Source organism: Berghia stephanieae, chromosome 1 (assembly GCF_034508935.2).
Source record: "Berghia stephanieae isolate SIO BIC M18660-M18661 chromosome 1, UCSD_Bste_1.3, whole genome shotgun sequence".
Taxonomy (NCBI): Eukaryota; Metazoa; Mollusca; class Gastropoda; order Nudibranchia; family Aeolidiidae; genus Berghia; species Berghia stephanieae.
Window position 1 is genome coordinate 41,848,261 of NC_088360.1, and position 20,648 is coordinate 41,868,908.

At 33.9% G+C, this 20,648-nt stretch overlaps 2 protein-coding genes across 5 annotated transcripts in view; one reads left to right on the forward strand and one right to left on the reverse strand.

The window, feature by feature from the left end:
• The window catches only part of LOC144974869 (uncharacterized), a 35,245-nt gene extending 26,022 nt beyond the window's left edge, over positions 1 to 9,223 (forward strand). For all 4 annotated transcript variants that reach the window (XM_078918265.1, XM_078918276.1, XM_078918286.1 and 1 more), the window contains one exon: positions 1,244 to 9,223. In XM_078918265.1, the coding sequence (XP_078774391.1) occupies positions 1,244 to 2,553 (1,310 nt within the window). In that variant the 3' untranslated portion in view covers positions 2,554 to 9,223. The remainder of the gene's footprint in view (positions 1 to 1,243) is intronic.
• Positions 9,224 to 14,897: 5,674 nt separating this feature from the next.
• LOC144974878 (uncharacterized) overlaps positions 14,898 to 20,648 on the reverse strand; it is a 29,084-nt gene continuing 23,333 nt past the window's right edge. Inside the window, exons 14-17 of the mRNA XM_078918310.1 lie at positions 20,218 to 20,356; positions 19,698 to 19,787; positions 17,634 to 17,798; positions 14,898 to 16,399 (exon numbers count right to left, since the gene is read on the reverse strand). Coding sequence (XP_078774436.1) covers positions 16,290 to 16,399; positions 17,634 to 17,798; positions 19,698 to 19,787; positions 20,218 to 20,356 — 504 coding nt within the window. The 3' untranslated portion in view covers positions 14,898 to 16,289. The remainder of the gene's footprint in view (positions 16,400 to 17,633; positions 17,799 to 19,697; positions 19,788 to 20,217; positions 20,357 to 20,648) is intronic.

The following is a 20,648-nucleotide window of genomic DNA, read 5'->3' on the forward strand; positions in this document are numbered from 1 at the left end:
ATAGGAAAGGGTCCAGGGATATCACGCTGTAGGCGTTGTGGCTTATCACAAGATCATTGTATTAAAATTGAGTTTCCTGCTAAACAGTGATAAACCCACTTTATTAGACGGACAGAGCAGTTAACATTAAGTTTGCCATGAAAATTACTTTTAAAAAAAAATGGAATTGGAATGGAGCAGTTTTTGATATAAGATTATCACACATATATTTCCAGTCCTTTCCTGCTTTATCAAACAAACTGAACCGGATAGCTTAATATGGAAAGAATTTTGCCAGGGAGAAATTCTTCAACTGTGCATGGACTTCCATCCTGGCTGCGCAGGTTTGCCTCAGACAAATTGATGATTCACTGTTTAAGAGATCACATTTTCGTTTTCAGTATTCACATGAATTCTGTTGATTGTGTTCACTTTTGCGGATCATGGTTAAATGTTATACCTTGTTGATCAATCTAGAATTTCAATTTGATTTTGCTTTGTAGCGGTTGTTTCACTTTATTAGACTATCTTTAAATGAGATAATTGTTTGTTTTTTGTTTTTTCTTCACTCCTTTTTTTATGAAGGGTTTTCTCCAGGTATTAGTAATGCGTAAGAACCATATGTATTTATTGGTGTGAATGTTTTATAATGAATTATTACCAAAATGGCGTTGAATATAAAAATTTAAAAAAGCAGTGTCTAAAATAATTTGGGAATTTTGAATTTCAAGAATATTTCAGGTACTGAATTTTAAAAAGGAAATGCACTACATTAGCCAATTATAAAGCAGAATTACAACTAAATACCTATATCTTAAAAATTAAGAAGTACCAGATTTATATTAATTTAAGGGTAAATAGCTTACGTTTTTCAAATTATCTTTTATACATTTTCTAAAATCCACTAAGGAGCCTATGCAGGAGTTAAATATTACGTTGAATCATGAAAAAGTGAGATCATCTATATAGCTTAAAGTCTGGACGTTGATCCATTTGATGTAAACCATTGCATATTTGGGGCATAGTTAGAAGTCCTTATTAGTATATGTATGCTGATTGTCTCTAACCATGGAAATCTCATGTCAAATAGGTAATATAAAAAGTTTTTAGTTTGATGTTAGTATTATAAGCCCTCAATAGTAGGAAATAAGATAAATGAAAGCAGACTCTCTGGAAAACAGAGTAGAATTTGCCACATGGCTGGAGCACACTGTTAAAGACCATTCAATGTTTCACAATTGACACATCTTTTTCTCTGTTTCAGATGATGTTGAATCAGATTTTCAGTCGGATATGGAATGGAATTCAGATGACAAGGATGAAGTTGATGGAGATATTCCTTCACCAAGAAGGGTTAAACCCAATGTTAAGGATACTCCTTCTAGTGCATCAAAAACAAAAAAACTAAGTGGTGCCCACGAAATGGATGATGATGAGCAGAAAAAGATTCATGAAGGAGCAAGTGCTCTTCTTAACTTGGCTGGCCTTTTTGTGAATAATACTGGTGGCAATCGCAACTCTGGAAGTGGAGTTGAAAAGCAGAAAAATGGGGTGAAAAAAGTAAAAGCCAAGAAACCAAAGCTTAATTCAAAAGCGGATAAGGGTGGTGTGAAGAAAAAAATTGTTAAAAAGAATCTTGAGAAGCAACAAGAGAAAAAGGCAGCAATGAAAAAACGATCTAACATAAAGAGGAAAAATGCTGGTAGTAATGGCAAATATGATAATGACCAGTTTACAACATTCAAAAAGGCTTCCAAAACATCTGATGGTATAAAAAAGGGAGGTTCGAGTAAGAATTTGAAATCGGTGAATGGAGATGGTCAGGAGAAAGTGAACAGTTCAAAAATTAAAAACAAAAGTGGTGCTGCTAAAAAGGGGCAGGAGAAACACAAACTAAAACTTTCAAAATCCTTTGGTGCTGCTAATAAAATAAGTCGTGCTCGAAATAACAATAATGATATTGATGACTCAGATGTCAAAAGTAAAGCTGTCACAAAAGCTGGTGCTAAAGTGAAAAAGAAGGAAACTCAGAAAAGAGTGTTGAAAGTTGATATTGTTCCAAAAAGTCGAAAATTCAGTAGAGAATCATCTCCCCGTGCTAGATTATCTTCCAAAGGCAATGATGTTAAAAATGAATCAGCTGAACCCACAACGAATAATAATAATAATAATAATGATGACTATAAACATGATGTACCTGATGTAAAGGTGATGAAATATAATGACAAATCGGACTTTCCTAATGGACATGATTCTTCTTTGAAGAAAGAGTCAGATTCTAAGTTAAGTGTGAAGAAAGAAATTATTTCACCTGCAGGAGATGCACCTCTCGTATCTAAATTTTCCAATTCAAACGAGGAAAGAGATATAAGAAATATGGATATTAAATCAGAAGAAAGCAGTGACGACGATGAGAATGATGCCAGTAAATTTTTACAAAAAATTGGATTAATGGCTACCTCATCTGCATCCGCATCTTCTTCCCCATCCATAAGTCCATCAGCATCCTCCTCTTCATTGCACAAGTCACCACATTTTACTCGTTTTTCTAAAAAGAAAGCAGGGATGTCGTAGCAATGCTGTTTATATACTTTTTTAAAACATTTGTTTTCTGATTCTTAATGCACTCTTGCATCCATTTCATGTGCTATACATTAACATTTGAGGGGGGGAGGGGGGTTCTTTTGACCTCTCAAGGTGGGCAGTAAGTTACTTGCTGTGTCTTCTATCCCCTTTATCTGTTTCTGTCTTTGTCTTGGAATGGGATTGCTTTGTTTTGTCCTTGCCTGGGAGGGAAGTCTAATTTATAGCTATAGTTTTGGGAGATGATATTTTTGTCCTTGTAAATCATCTCATTTATATACTGTTACAGTTTTTGTTTTAAGTATATAATGGTTTGCAAACATTTGTGTGTATTCCTTTTAGTGGGGACCTGTGCTTTTGTTTGGACGAGACTTTTATGTGATCCCAAACTGAGTACTTTGATAGCGTGCTCTTGGAATCTACATCTGTTCCCTATTTGAATCAATCACCTTTGTCTTACTTTTTCTTGTTTGCTTTCAATTGTACATCTAAGACTTTTTTGACCATCCGATTTGCTGGGTGGGGTTCTTGACCTCCCATAGGGGGCAGGGGGTTACATACTGTGTCTTCTATCCCCTTATAACTGTTTTCCAACATGCTTTCTGTATTTGTCTTGGAATGAGATTACTTGGTTTTGTCCTGGCCCTGGCTGGAGTCCAAGCTCGAAGGGAAACAGTCAAATGCATAGTTATTGTTTTGGTGGATGATCTTTTTTCCTTGTAAATCGTCTCTCTGTCATGTATTATTATATTTGTTATTTTCAATGTATAATGTAAGCATTTGAGTGTATTCCTCTCTGTTGGATTTTGTGCTTGTGTTCGGATGAGACATAGGTGATCTCAAACTAAGTACATTGGTGGTATGCTCTTGGAATCTACATCTGATCCCTATTTGTTCCTAGTTCCCCTATGTCTTACTTTTTCTTGGGTGCTTTAATTGTAATTCTAGAACTTTTTACTATCCCATTTTCCTCCTTTTTACTGGCTCTGATATAACCTAAATGTGTTGGAAGCGCTGTAAAACCCTTAAAAACAAAAAAAAACCGATTTCCTTCCTTTTTCCTAGTGCTGAAATGACCTAAATGTGTCACAAGCACCATCAAACCCTTAAAAATAAAAACATACTGTAACATCCGGGGGGAAATGAAATGAATGTACTACTCATTGATCAATATCATGATAAGTTCTTACTTCTCCACTCCCCACTACGCATATGGTGATGATGTAATAAACCACTTTGTTGATATTGAAGCACATTACTCAAAATGTACTGCTATATTTGTTAAGTCTGCAATGAATTACAAATTATATCGTTTTCTCTTTTCTTGCTTTTTTATTTTTTTATTTTATGTTTTTTTTGCTCTTTTAAAAAATCAGTATTTTTATGTATCTCTTATGTCATGTGTACTGTTAATAGCAAGCAATGATGTTTTCATATGGATTTATTTAAGTGACTGAAAAATTAGTTATTGGTTATTGTTAGAACAACCTTTTCTCAGTATTATTAATTGGACTTTTTTTCTTGGAAAGCTATTTATCTTGCACGTTTTTATCTTTAGAATGGTTATTAGCTTGCACAATGTCATAGAAGTTTCTTTCTTCTTAAACACTATCCCAACTTTTCATGGGCCGTGGAAGATTTAGTGATTATAATCTTGTTTGATTTTCTTGGAATGTTGGTTTTTCTTATATTTGTTGAAATAGTACAAACAAGAAATGATAAAAGAACAGCCACCCCATTTTGTAAAAAAAAAGAAAGAAAAACAACAAAAAGATAATAGACCTTTTGTTTCACAAATCAGATATCATTATTCTGCTGTAGACGTTAACACTTTAAGTATTATGTATCAATGTGCCTTACATATTCTTATTACATAATTTGTTTTTCAGTCTACTTTTAATTCTACAATTATTGATTGTGATGAGAATTGAAATAGCTATTACATTCATTTCCATAAGACGATATTCATGTTGATCATTATTTTTATTATACATCACTCCCAGTTGCACTATTTATTGTTGAGCATTGTCAAATTTAATTGTTTTCGTGATGCAATAAAAACATATATTCATTCAAGATTTTAAATTGTGTTATTATGCTGTAATTTTTATTTTCTCAATGATTTCTGTATATTTGTAAACCATAACCATTTTTATGCATTTCTCTCTCAATTTTGTATTTACTTATGACCTCGCCCCCCCACCCTCCAATGTTCCCCAGTCTCATTTGCTTGCTCCTTTGTTGTAATTCTCTCCTTTTCTTGAATATATTTATCAAATCTGGTTTTGTTTTTTTTGAATAGGGGGTTGGGGTGGGGGGTTGTTATTCTCAGCTTTATTTCGCAATTGGAAATAAATGTATGTGGTGGGTTATATTTTTTTAACTGTGAGACAGCAATATGGTAAAATGAAAGTGATAGGAGTGCATTTTTAAAGTTAAGTGTGATTGCATGATCTCTTTCAACTTACGAGAAAGCCTATTCGGGAGAATAAAATATTGACTTGATGTAACAGCTCATAGGTTGCCTCAATCAGTTCAGGATCTCTGATGAGGGAATAAAAACGCTTTTTGTTATGATAATTTTTTTAGTTTCAAAGTTCCATATAAAGTGCCTCAGAGCACTTGGAATAAATCAAATATAAGCGAGCATGTTTGCAGGAACAAGGATTGGAATGGCATTTGTGTTTCTACTAAGTGCTCAAATTTGAGGAAAAAATATATAAAGATTATATGACAGATTATTTCATATATGGGGCATAGTAATCATATGCTATTGATGCTTAACGATTGAACCGAGTTATTGGCCATTAGTCACCTATAATGAAATGTTATATTTTCTGAAGGGATGGCTAGGTATGCCAAACCACTTATTTGTTATTGAGAAGTAGAGGAAATGATTTTCTCAATTTGATACTCGCGAGGTGTGCTTGTTATTTCTAACTTATAATGGAAACCAGAATTTTTGGTGATACACTTGGTGTAGTCAACCTATTGGTATTTATGGACCTTATGGCAGTTCACTAATCTGATTTGGGAATTTTAAAAATTTATATATACTTGAGTGACTGCAATTTATTGTTAATTTTTTTTCTTTAATATTGACAGTTTTGGTATCTGAATGCAGCCATTTTGTTGTAACTATAAATGCCAAAAATAGTGTTATTTTTAATTTTTATTACACTCGAGGTCCATGATATATCTTCACATTTTACTCATATTAGCTGTATAAGATTTGACTTGCATAAAATTGTTGTTAAAAATACGTCTGGTTGATCTTTCTCCTTTTGACAGAATACAGAATTGAAGTTGTGTATCATATGAGTGATGCGCAAATTCGATGTCGTGTTTGCCTCAGACTTTTTGGATTGATCCACCTCAAAAACTGAAGTAATTGGGTTTCATGTTTGAGCAGCAAATTCATTTATATTGTTTTCTTCTAGTTGATATTGTTTACTTGCGGTGCTTGATGATGTCTTTGTCATCGATACAATTCTTGAATAATACGATTCTGCCTTCTTACCAAAGCAGCGTGAAAAATGGTAATGCAGAGGAATTTTTAAACTGATGCTACAATTGTGTTCAATTAAGTCTTTTATGCTTGGGTAAACTTGAAATATTTTGTTTGTATGAATTATCTAAATGTGTATATATGTTAGATATATTACTTTAGGATGAATCAGTAATGTGCATATGAAAAAAGATAGTGATCTTCGTGGTTGTCAAGCTTTAAAAATTTACATAAACATTGTACAGTCGTACAAGTAACATGGTGAAATGCACAGTTATTTGCTTGTTTAAGGATATATGCCTTATTTCACCATCAGTATTCTTTCGTCTACTTTGCCCATCTATACAAAAATTGTGTTCACTAATTGCCCCTATATTTTTAAAAAACATCTAGTCTTTGTTTCATGGTTTGTTTATTTTTTCTTGATATCAAGTGCTATAAACAGTAGAGTTGTTTCAACAGGTATTCCTTGATTGTGCTCTTAATCTGAATAGGATTCATTGCTGTAATGGAGACAGTTGGACACAGGCATGTTCTTGGATAATCTCCTTTATAAAATCATTTTTTGTGACCATTTATTGCAATCCATCTGCAAGTGTTTTAGCAATTATAGCTGGCCTGAGGCTTGGCGCTTGGCACTTAGAATTCTGCTGGAATCGTTCTGTTCTTTCCTTGCAACTAGCCTCCTTTATCCTACTTTTTCTTAGCTGCCTTTGATACAAGTGGGCTCCAAGGTGTTTGTGATCCAAGCATGTTGTACGCACTGAAATCTAAATTTATTTAATCACTAAGAAATCTAAATGTCAGTGGTGTTGTGTAGCCTCTTCTTATTCAGGGATATTCATATGATCATGACCTTTAAGTCGCATTGCGCTTCAACTTGAAATTAAACTTTGTCATTCTTAGTCTGGAACTGAAAAGAATTTTTTTCAAATATTATTTTTCATTTCCATCCCTCCCCTCTCTTTTTTTCTCTCTGCTTTATGGATGGGTTAAAAATTTTTTTTAAAAAGCATCTTTTTAAAAGTTTACGAATTGTTGATATATATTTTTATGTGTTAATGCTTTTTACCTGTCATGTGTATTTTCTTTCAAGAAATGCAATAGCAATTGTTTGATTGGATTATGAACACAATATAATATGATATAATATATATTTCCATTGATTTATTTTCTTTATAGACAGATCCCTACTCATTTAAAGTGTTATGCAAAAATAACATCAAACAGATTGTGTTACAACTTCCTTTAAATTTTATAATTGTTTTGGAATTCACTATGGTCATCGAGGATTTGATTTTTAGATGCTCAAATAATGGGAAATTGTAATAGTTGTGTTAATCTATAAAAAAAAACAACAAAAAGTAAAATACTTACAAATTGATATTAATGACCATTTGGCGCATTAGATTTTATTTTTAGAAAAAGCAACTGCATAATGAAGCATCTGACATCATTATCTCTGTAATTGAGAGATTGATCTCTTTCATTATATATAGTGCTTCGCAAATATAATTTTTTTTAACACGTGGAAGGAAATCCCTCTTGATCTGGAAACTTCTGTTCCACGGTTTAAGGGGATGAGGAGCATGCATTGGTTCACCTTTGCTCTCTTCTATTCCTCCCCTCTCCTCTCTCTTTCTTTCTTTCTCCCCACCCCTTTCAAGTGGCTTTCTGCCTTTGTCCCTGAATAAGACTAATACGTATTTGGTTGTGGCAATACCCTGGCTCTGATTCTTTTTTAGTAGGAAAACAGGTACGTATGAGTGTCTTTCTGTGAGATTCTCTTTTTGTGTTTATCTATTATTGGTGCTAGAAACCATTTGAGTGTCGGTCTTCTACTGGGGGTAACCTGCAGGTGTTTGTGAGATTTAATAAAAGCCTTAATTGTAATTAAGATGAGATTTCTCCTAGGATCTACTTTTGTGAATTATTTCCCATTGTTCAACTCAAATAGAGTGAAATGACCTGCAAGTATTGTTAACATTCTGAAATTTAACTAAAAAGCAATTTATATTCTCCTCATTTTTCTCTTCACTGGCACTAACGTGGCATAATAAAAGTGCTGTAGAATGGATGGACAAAGAGCTAATATAGACCTAGCAATGTCGATATGAGCATGCTGCATTGTAAATAGGTTTCAACCAATTCTCAACTCACAATCATCAATGTTTCATTTAATGGTAGCTTGAAAAAAAGTACACACCAATTTCCAACCCACCTGCTTCACTTGTCATCAAAAAGTTTTTGCATTTAAACACTTACCCAAATGTGTTCTCTAATCGAAACAATATATGGGTTTCAAGCTGTACCTAATAGTATACTCAAGCATTGTTAACAATAATTCATGTTTTTTATAGCATCTTTAGTCTACAATCTTCCTAACTAATTGTATCGTGCTGCCACTATTAAAGAGTAAATAAGAAACTCCCAAAGATACAAAAACCCACCAAAACGAACAAAAATTGTATTTGAATAGATAACATTTTGCAACTTTTCCTTTACTTTCACGGCCATTTACTATTTTTTTTAAAACAAAAAAACTAAAGTAAAACATTTTTCTTCATATTTTAACAGTTGTCATTTCATTGCTGGGCTGGTTTTGTTTGTTTCTGGTCTTCTTAAACATGGAATGAGTATGAGACATTTATTTTCCTTGTAAATCACCTCTCAGTAGTTTTGAATCTATTATACATCCTTCATAGCAAGATTCTTTGCTTGTGCCTGGGTGGAAATATCAAAATTGGCACAATAGTGGAGTGCTTGTGGAATTTTCGGTCCTCTATTTGAACCCTCGTTGTCTTGCTTTCAACTTCAGATCTTCAACTTTTCATCTATATAATCTTCCTTTTTATGGGCGCTGAAGTGACCCAATCTCTGTCAAAGCCCTAAAACTGGGTGGGGTTCCTGACCTCCCATAGTCGGGAGGAAGGTCACTTACTGTGTCTTCTATTCCCCTACATGTTTCCCAACTTGCTTTGTCTTTGTCTTGGAATGATATTACTTGGGTTTTGTCATTTCCCTTGACAGTCTTTGACTTGGAGGGAAACAATCAAATGTATAGATATAGTTTTGGGAGATATTTTGTTCATTGTAAATTATCTCTCAGGTATATATTGCTTCATTTGTTGTTTTAAAATTAAAAAATAAAAATGATAAAATTCCCTTTATTCATCCCATTGAGGAAATTTGTCCCCAGGGCTCTGTTCCAAACTGAGCTAGGGCGAGGTGACTTGCTCAAGTTAACTCAGTGCAATGGGTCTTTGAACTAGGTACCTGCTGGGTACAAAGCAAAGACCGTACCGCTGAGCCATTCTGACCCACTTTGAATGTATAATTTTAATGAGTGTGTTCCTCTTACTCTTTGTCGGATCCTGTGCTTGTGTCAGGATGAGACTTTTAACTGATCTCAAATAAGTACACTGATGGTATGCTCTTGGAATCTACATCTGTTCCCTATTTGTACCATTCCCATTTGTCATACTTTTCTTGTGTGTTTTTAATTGTAAATCTAGATTTTTTTTACTATCCAATTTTCTTCCTTGTTACTGGCTCTGAAATGACCTAAGTGTGTCGTAAGCACTGTAAAACCTTTAAAAACAATAAAAACAAAAACATGAGTTTACATGTCAAATAAAGATTGTTATTTAATCTCACCCTTAAAAACAAAACAAAAACTTCAGGAATGGGAGACATTGACCAATCTCTTAAAGTCTCTTCAGGCATTGCTGCCTGAAGTTTGATAACCTGAAAAAGTTAACTCCGGAAAGAGTAGATAAAATAAAGCATATCCTATGACAGGTGTAACAATAAAGTTACAGCATTTACGTTATGTATAATTAATTATGTATATTATGGCATTTTATTCTAAAATAAGGACCTTTAATGAAAACATTTAAGTTTTATTTCTGCAACCTGAACTTCAAATCTCTAACTCAGACCCATATTGTATTTCGACCAGTTACACCGTATATATTTCATATATGCCTTTATTGCTTTGAAAGTTTCATTTGCTCATGTTAAACAAGATCTCATATTCATTACATTAAATTATTGACATTACAATAAAAACCAGTTCTGCTCAACGGACACTACTGGATTAGCTTACACTACTTTTTTTTCTTTTAAAAAATTCTGCTAATGGCTTTATTATTATTATCATCATCATCATCATTATTTGGTCGAGTGCAGTAGTGAGCATGTTAATACTGATGTTCGTAAATGTAAAAACTGTTTAACTTATTTTTGCACTCTCATTTAACTTATTTTATTTTTGTTTTCTTGTTCTTTTTTCCAGATACCTGTGCTATTTTAAGCTATATTATTCAATGTTAATTACATGTCAATGAAAAAATTTAGCCATTTTTCAACCAAAGTCTTCCATAAAAAATTCTAGTTCCCAGGAAAAGAAATAGAATTTGAAATTGAGTATCAAGCTCTCTTTATCACACATCACATATTCCCCTCCCTGCACCCTTTCCATTCATTATATTTAGTAGGAAATCAATGTACTATTGACTTTTCCTGGGAAAAGGATGGTCTGAAACCGAATGAAATTTCCAGTTGTATCGATTTGTATATAAATATCCTCTTACGATAAGTGTATGTAAATATCATCCATTATGCAGTATATTTACATTTTATTATTATTATTATCTTTGTCTTGGTGATGGGGAGAGGCTGATTGAATTATATTTTTTAGATATGCGGCATTGTCGCATCATTGGAATATGCTCGATGTTTTAAAAAAAGGTGTGAGAAAGTTTGAAGAGTTTGTTTTTTTTAATAATAAAACAAGGACTATATTGGATCTGCCAGGTAGACAGAATTTTATTTTAAGTAATCAAGTTAGAAAATCAACATGAAAGTTCACACAATTTGTATTGTCAAATACAATTACAGGGTAGATCTTGCTTCTCATGTACTGTATTATCTTGATTTTCATTATTGGATTAAATATAATTAGGGTGGGGTTCCTGTGTCTATCCCTCTATAGCTGTTTTCCATTTGCCTTCTGTCTTCGTCTTGGAATGAGATTACTTGGTTTCGTCCTTGCACTGGCTGGAGTCCTTGGCTAGGAGGGAAGCAGCCAAATGTATAGTTATTATTTTGGGAGATTATATTTTTTTCCTTGTAAATCTTCTCTCTATTATGTATTATATTTGTTGTTTTGAATTTATAATGTAAGCATTCGAGTGTATTCCTCGTAGTGGGATCATGTGCTGGTGTCTGGATGAGACTTAAGGTTTAAGGTTTACGGTGATCTCAAACTAAGTACATTGATGGTATGCTCTTGGCGTCCACATCTGTTCCCTATTTGAACCAATTCCCCTTTGTCTTACTTTTTCTTGGGTGCTTTGATTTTAAATCTGCAATATTTTGACTATTCCATTTTCTTCTTTTTACTGGCGCTGATTTGACCTAAATGTGTCGCAAACGTCGTAAAACACTTAAAAACAAAAACAATCTGTACCATTCCCCTTTGTCTTACTTTTACTAGGGTACTTTAATTGTAATTCTAGAACTTTTATACTATCCCATTTTCCTCATTTTTACTGGCGCCGATATGACCTAAATGTCACATGTGCCGTAAAACTCTCCGTAAACCTTAAAACCAATAAAACATATAATTGTAATTCGATTTTGTGATGCTCTTATGCCCAAAATTATAGACTATAGAGAATTCCTCGACTAATAATGGCAACTCTTGATAATGGGCTGCTCAGCTTGGCACCTGTCCCATAACAACACATCCAAATAGTTATTAGCTTATTTAGGTTGTTTAAAAAAAAAAAAAGAAAAGTTGTGAGCAGTGAGATGAATATTTATTTGCAATGATCATATACCTTATGCATATCAGCTCATTTTGAAGTAATCAGTGTCGGCTCCAAAGCATGGAATTTAATTGAAGGATTTGTAATAAATGTATGCAAGACCAAACATGCAGAATGTGTTTGGATAACAGAGTAACATCCTGTTACATTTCTTACCCTAGCAAACTTTGGCAGAATGATGGAAAGAATTGTGTTGAGTTTAATACAGTCCTCATCATAATGTTCGTAATTAGATAGGTGGTATTGCCAGGATTACCGTATTTAATTTTGATATTTATTTTCTTCGGGGAAAGAATAATCCGTTTCAAATTAAATATTTCTAACATTTGATGAGCTCTTTATCTTTCTGCTATTTATACAAAAAAGATTTAAATTACTAAAACAAACAGCCGCATTGTTCTGTTAATGATTGATTGTATAACTCATCAGATTGTCTCATTTAATTTTGTAAGTAATGATACTGATACAAGAAAATTCAAATTGTCTGTGACACGTTCAGAAAGTTGTACATTTCTCCTGTTGGACACTATATTCTACATTGATTATAATTTTTGATAAATTTTGGGAAAGTTGAAGTTGCCCCTATCATCCCTTTATTCATGGTTATTATTCGTTAAATCTCTTTGTTCTTTCCTTAAGAAGGACATTGGTTAAATATGTCTATTTTCTTTTAACTTGAAATTTGAAATAAAATTAGATACTTTTGACCTATTAACATTACAAACGCATCTTATCAAACAGCCTTTTATACTATTATACTACTTACCCTATTCTAATAAGCAAAGGTTTGACAGAATGATGTCACAAGCATAACTGTAATATGTGTCAATCTAATATGATATACAACCGTACTTTGCAAAGTCCCGGGTTTGATAGTTTTTGCCAAGGTGAGGGTGATTGTAGTATTTGATGGTTTTTGACCAAATTACTATAAACGTTGTTTTTTTTCAGACGAGAGCAGTGCATGGGCAATCTAAAAGTTGACAAGTAAATCTATGAAAAAAATTATGGTATTGAGACTGAATGTAGCTTAGCTAGAAATAAAAACCCTAAAATTTCGTTTTTCTGATTATTATATTTGAATTCACTTTTGGGCATCTGCTTTACCAGCGTTTAGTGCAGGCAATGCAGTAGGTCACAATTTGACTTTATTTAAATATTGCTCAAACTCAAAGGCATACTCTCTCTCTCTAGCTTAGCACCGTTGGATGTTAAGTGTGGTGGTGTTAAACATTTAAATACTTGATCGCTAGGTAAAGTCTCTTATCTTTTAATTATTGTGGTGTTTAAGAACTGCCACATTGCTGCTAAGATCAATGAATATAGTTTTTTGAACAGATTAGTACCTCATTAGGCAAGTCTTACATTAGGGAGTGCTGCTGGTTCAAAAGCGTTTTGAATATTGATTATTGGAAGTGTAAAATTTTCCTCCCCTTTTACATTAAAAATAAGGCAAGTGTTGATGGGATACAGCTCGATGGCCTGAGACTAAACTCGTGTGTTTATTTCATTGTTTGAACTTAACTTTGTCTCATTTCCGTGGGGATAATGTGTTTTTACATTTTTGAATAGATTGAGTTCCTAATACATCCCAAATCACGACTTTCTCTTATCAATGGTCATATACTAGCTCTTAAAATATGTAGTGATGGAAAACATTTGTGATTGACAAGACAGTGCAACAAAATTGTAGTGTTTGAAAAGTAAAACATTCTGGAATTTAAGGTGCCTCTTGCTCAAAAGTTAGAAAATTTCGATTACACAAGTGTGTGACTCTGCTAATGTATTGCCAAGAGCTTTACAAGAACTCATGAAAGCAACAAAAATGTTTTTTAAAAACAGTTTGGCTATGTGAATTTAAATGAAAATTGTATTATTTACCCGAAGAAGTACACGACAGTGAATATTTATAATTAACCAAATTAGAAAATAAGGCTCTGAAAAAATAATCTAATAAAATGAATACAAAGATTGAGATTAACACAAATGTTAAATTCAATGTTTTAATTAGGGCTTCTTTGTGTTTGGGGTGTGATGGTAATAGTTATATGTTTTTAAATTACGAAGTGACCGCATGGTTGAATAGTGTGTGAAACTTTCAGGGGTCACATTCTATTAGGATTGAATCTTGCATTGAGGTCTGAGGGTCGTGGTATGTTATTTAGTTTGAAGTACTAGAATATTTTGCAAGAGGCTGGGCATCTTACATTGAAATTAAAATATAAAACTCATAGCACCAAAACTATATCCAACGCCTATAAAATGGCATCAACCGCAATTTTTATAATATACACTGTTGGAATGAATTAGTCAATGAAAACTGAACTAAAAACAACAGGATGATATTGTAACTTACCATAATATGGGGTTACTTGGGCCATTTTTCTTTTAAAAATTAGTGCACCCCCTAATTTTTTTTTCAAAATTTTAACAATATTTAGAAATGTTTTCTTCACTCATGAGATTTTGAAAAAAGAAAAGTTTTTGGGTGCACAAATCTTTTCAAGAAAATTAGCCTGTATGGTAGTATATGCATAAAGAGAATGAATGTAATTTTAATAACTGTGAAATGAGTTTTAAATTTAATATGTCAAATCTGATGTTTGATTTGAGTTCAATTTTCAATACATTGGTTCACCCGATTGAGGTTGGCATTCACAAATACTCAAAAAGAAAATTATTTTTTTGATATGTCTGATTTAGCTATTGGCATTTGGCATTACTAGGACCTTTTCCATTTCAAATCCTACAACATTATAAATTGTTGTTTCTCTTTTATACATATTTTTTTTTTAAAAACGAGATGGAAATGATTTGTAAGTGTGTCCTCAGTAGTCAAATCTCATCATGGTTTCATATGCCCTCAATCGTCTGTGTTCAGTGACTTTGTGCAATAGAAAAGTCAGAAAAAGCAACCATCTGCCATCATTTTTTTTTTCAATGTATATTATGTAAAGAATCTGAAACAAGAAAATAAAAAAAGTAACCATGAGTTTATTTCGTTCAGACTTTATTGATTTTACAGTGTATGTAATGAAAAAATGGTTAATTTGTCTCTGGACTGAGTTCATGAGAAGAATCTCGTCATCCTATTTCTGTGAAAGTGATACAGGTCTCCTACCTGGATGAGTGGGTTTTTTTTTAAACCTCCCATTCCCATAGTGGCATAGTGGGCAGGGAGGTCAATTTGGGTTCTACTACTATCGCACAATCAACTAAAGTTTTATCTCGTCTTTGAGCCGTCTGTAGATAATAAAAATAGAAGAGCTTTCTGCAATACCAAAAAAAAACTTCTATCTGGAAGAGATGAAGTGGGTAGGAAAGTGCCAGAAGACAACAGAGAATAAAAGCTTCACGGTGGCGATGGGGACTGGAACCCTCAACCTTACTGGTACAACTCTGCCTGGCCGGGGAGATTTTGACTCTACCATATGAACTATCCATTAGCCCCAATAAAGTCGCTTCAAGCCTTCAAATCAGGCTTCTTGAGGTCACGGGTTCAAAACACACAAACGCAAGTTGGCCAGCATTTAAGCTTAATAGCCAATATTCTCAACACAAACGTTTAACAACATCGAAACAATTGAGACATTGAGTATGCTCTGGTATTTGGGGTGAATTTTTAATTCAGAAAAGTGAGTAAAGCAGGCACTTATGTCGATAATAACAAGAAATGAAGTGAGTAGGAAAGTGCCAGAAGACAACAATAAACTTCGGGGTGCTATACATAATCCTTTAAAAGTAAGATTTTCATGAGGTTGGTTTGTGCAGCTTTGTAGTCTAGTGATATGAACATCTGTCTTCTTTTTCTTAAGTGCTTTAAATTGTAAATCTAGAATTCTTGACTATCCCTTTTACTTGTTCTGATATGCCCTAAAAAGTATTGCAAGCGCGGTAAAACAATATAAACGAAACAAAACCAAAAAAAAAAGTAAAACGAACACCTGGCCAGTAACAGCTCTTCCTGTCAAAAAATAAGTGGAATATTGCCTTACAGGCATCTTGTATCGTCCTGCATTTGAAGTTGCTGTCGATTTAGACCCCTTGCAATGCAATGTTAGCATATTCAGGGGATAAAAGCGGTTCAAAGAAGTGGTTCAACAAAAATCAGAGGTTGATCCAAGAACAGAAAAATCTTTAAAATTAAACTGAAATCACCTTAAACACTCACACTGACACAGACACAGAATATCTGCGACAAGGGATACTCTCAAATCGTTACAAAATGAGCTCCAATTTATCAAAATCTAACAACTTTAAATTGATTGATAAATAAAAAGAAACAAATAATTGTCAATAAAATATTGTGTTAATGTCTTTACATCTTAAATGTATTGGTTGGCATCAAATTATGTATCAAAGTTTTCATGCACATAGAAGAGCTTTCACTGACACCAATTGAGAATATGCTGCTCTGTATCCAAACTGGTGACAGGGATAAAAGAAAATATTGGAATCTTGAGATAGTCCACATCAGGTGTCATTTGAGAGAAACCTGGCAGAGGAAAAAAATTGAAACAATAGCAAGACATGAAACGAAATTGATCATCTATAACTATAATTATAATGATAATTGATCGGACTTTTGTCTTTTGGACCTCACAAACAATAACAATATGTCAGCAGCTAAATCTGCCTCATTCTCTCTTTGCACACAATATAGATGATAAAAGGTTGAAAATTTTATTTTATTTATTTAATTTTAAAAGATATTTTAGCTATGGTTACCTTTAAAAAAAAATAGATTTACATGCGCAAGTGTCAATTTTGACCACAACAAACTTCTTTCCTCACGCGAGACAGCGAGGTAACTGGGATGGAGTCTCGGTAACAAGGGGGTGTGTTTTAGTGGTTGTCCAAAGAAACTGGGTTTTTTTTTTTCTTCTCTTTTTACTTTTTACGAATGAATATTGAATGCTTGTTTTGGTTTCAATAAAATTTTGTATTAAATGCGATGAAATCGATATTATCTAATTTGGAGATAATTTTAAAAATCATCTTTATCTTAATTGTACTTGAAAGGAAAAAATACATAACCAATTGGATTTCATGCACGGTACGTATCTTGATATGTTAACGGCCAATGTTTTAAAAAATATTCATCCTGATTAATGGCTGCATGGAAAGAAGCCAAATTCCCCCCCCCCCCCCTCTCTCTCTCTCTCTCTCTCTCTCTCTCTCTCTCTCTCTCTCTCTCTCTCTCTCTCTCTCTCTCTCTCTCTCTCTCTCTCTCGCTCTCTCTCTCTATCTCAAACTGATTTCTAGCAAACTGCAAAAATGATCGGCCCTGTTGGGCATTACTTCTTTCCTATGTTATGTCTATGCAAAGACAAATAAAAAGCCTATTTCTATAAAGGCCAATTTCAAATGAAGCACATATTTTAATGTCGAAAAAAAAAAAGTATCAATTTCAGGACAATATTGCCACCTTTAGTGATAAGACTATCATTAAACAAAATAAACAAAAAAAATTTTGAGCACAAGGACGATGCTTAAAAATGTAGAACATCACCACCGAAAATTTAAAAAATAAAAAAAGTTTTTATGTTGCCCACTGTGTACTGTTTTGTTTTTTTCTTCTATTTTTTATTTTTTTCAGTGGTTGACATATTTAAGATGAGATATTGGGAAGGATCCCTCCCCCCCCCCCCCCCCCCCAACACAAGCCCTCTTTTTGCTTTCAATCTTTTCTTAGATTTTCAGATACACATACACACACATAAACTTACATTTTACAAGATCTCTGTAGGAGAATTTATCAACCAGATAAAAGATCTTGGCCAGACCTCGATTGGCTTTGGTTTTAATTCTCTTTTTTTGCATTGCCTTACTGTATTCTAATAGCAAAGTACTGGAAACTTCCTGTAGGTTGATTTCATCTGGCGTGCTGGAGCCTGAAGATTATAAAGATCAATGAGAACGGGGAGTGTGATTTATTAATTTTCAGGATAAACTAGTGTCCGATCCAAAAGTTAGAAAGCAACTTAAAGCTACAGACACAGGGAAGAACACGGTCTTGTGTATATAAAGGACCTTATCGAGGGTGTCCAACTCAACCATGCAAGCGTCATGTGAGGTAAAATTATTTTATTAGCTTATATTGAAGCCCAAACTCCTGCCCTACCCTTGTGACCAATAGTCATGTGATCTAAACACATCTGACAAGTGTTATTTCAGAAGCCATACTGTTTTCATTTGATTCCATTCCCCCCCCCCCCCTCCCTAAAGTCACCTCTGTTGGGCTTAAATTTTCAATATGAATTGACAGGAGAACAAATTATAAACAAAATATAGTCCTTCAGAGCCATAAGGCCCAAAGATTTTATCCCATTTTATGGCAATTGCTGGATACCCTTTGGATAGGATACAAATATGTTGCAAAGTACTTTCCACCTGATCTAACAGATTCAGCTCCCCAACCACTGTTGTGTGGAAGGATAGTCAGAAAATATCTCAACTGCACCTGGGATAAATACCAGTCCTATTGCTTGTGAGGCACGTGCTCTCCCAATTGACCTATTCATCGGGAACAACCCCCCCTATTATATAACCCTTTGTAAAATAGGTATCAAGATCATGAAGAAAAACAATTGTGTGATTGATACAGTACGCTATATTCGTGTCAAAGACAAAACTTAAAACTTTAAGCTTTTTCTTTTTTGCTTGTTAATAATCGATAAAAATGTATCTTAGGATGTGTTATAGCCAAACGACAGGGACAAATGAAAAGATTTGTTTTGTTTGTTGTTTTTAAGGGTTTTACGGTGCTTGCATTAAGGTCATATCAGCGCCAGTAAAAAGGAAGAAAATGGGGTAGTAAAAAGTTATAGAATTACAATTAAAGTATTCAATGGAGAATTGGTTCAAATAGGGAATAGGTGTAGATTCTAAGAACACACTATCAGTGTACTTAGTTTAAGATCACCTAAAAGTCTCATCCAGACACAAGCACAGGTCCCCACTAAGAGAAACGCACTCAAATGTTTACAAATATATAGTACACAAACAAAACATAATACAGTGCACAACGGAGAGATGATTTACAAGGAAAAAAATATCATCTCCCAAAACTAACTATAAATTTGACTGTTTCCCTTTCAGCCAGGGCCAGGACAAAACCAAGTAATCTCATTCCAAGACAAAGACAAAAAGCATGTTGGAAAATAGACATAGGGAAATAGAAGACACAGTATGTACCTCCCTGCCCACTGTGGGAGGTCAGGAACCCCACCCAGAAATGAAAAGATTGGATGGAGTCTTAAGATGGTTCACACCTGAAATGGTTGAGAGAACAATGTGAGTTTCCAAAAATAAATAAATAAATAAGGTCTAACTGCCTTTCATGAGCTTTCATTATGGAAGAGGATAAAAAATGTCAAGTTCACAAGGATTCAGTTCATGAAAGACCCTTCACATAACACCCATGCATTCAGATGATTACCATATGATGCTCAGACATGAACAAGTAATCCTGTTCTGCCTCAGGATAGGCCACAATAGACTTAAAAAGCATTATGCACCGACCCATGAAACTGACACAGTCACCAGTCTGCTCAAATGGTGAGGAGGAGGAAAATGCAGAGCATATAATGCAGCTATGCAGAATATACACAACCAATAGAGAAGAAGAGATATAGCCCTCTGCAACTTCTCTAAATCAAAAACTTTTCGGCCTGCTAGAAGAACTAAAAAAGTTGAGTAGGTCATCTTCATAATGCGACTCCAGATATAAAGGCATACGAGAAGAAGAAGATGAAGAAGAAAGAATGAAAATTAGTAAACATAAGACTTACAAACTTCAATTCTACAGCAAATGTGCTCTCGGAACCAAAAACAATCCAGTTCCATTGACCAGTGGGGATAACTCTTTTTAGACTGTGTAACTGCAGACATAGGGAAAAAAAGGAATTGAATTAATCTCTCTCTCTCTCTCTCAACACGCCCCTGCACAACTCTCTCTCTCTCTCAACACGCCCATGCACAACTCTCTCTCTCTCTCCCTCTCAACCCGCCCATGCACAACTCTCTCTCTCTCTCTCAACACGCCCATGCACAACTCTCTCTCTGTCTCTCTCTCTCTCATACACACAAACACACACTCACACACACACACACACACACACACACACACACACACACACAATCCTTAACACATATACACATACAGGGAAAAAAAAAGATAAAATAAGAATAAATAATATTTTAAAATTTATTATAAAAACGATGTAGAAAGGAACTTGGAGAGCTGATTATTTTCAGAAGTTTTAAAACACATCAACTTCTCATACTTTAATACTATCTTTTTGCACTTACCGCAAAGTCTGCCCTCTGCATTTGAGTCTGTAAACATCCAAGCATAGGCCTGCCACTCCACCAAAGCACCTTGAGGCAGTCTGGGTACCACACAATACTGGATTGTCGGTGTAAAGCTGAGTGCTCCTGGTCCACTTTCCTGTTGACGCATTATTGTAAAGACAATTAAACATATATAATAATATATAATTGTGACCAACATTTTAAAATCTTAAATCAGAGATTTAAAAAGAAAAATTACGCCCCTCCTTCCCAGAATCTTTAGATGTCAACACTTAGGCTTTGCTTGATAGAATCTAGATAATTTATCCAATAAAACCATCTGATGTCCACAGGAATCACCCATGTTGTCCAATGTGAGAAAATTGAGGGGCAATAATCTTGTCAAAGAAAAAAAACAAACAAACAAAAGTGCCGAGGATGGAACTCTT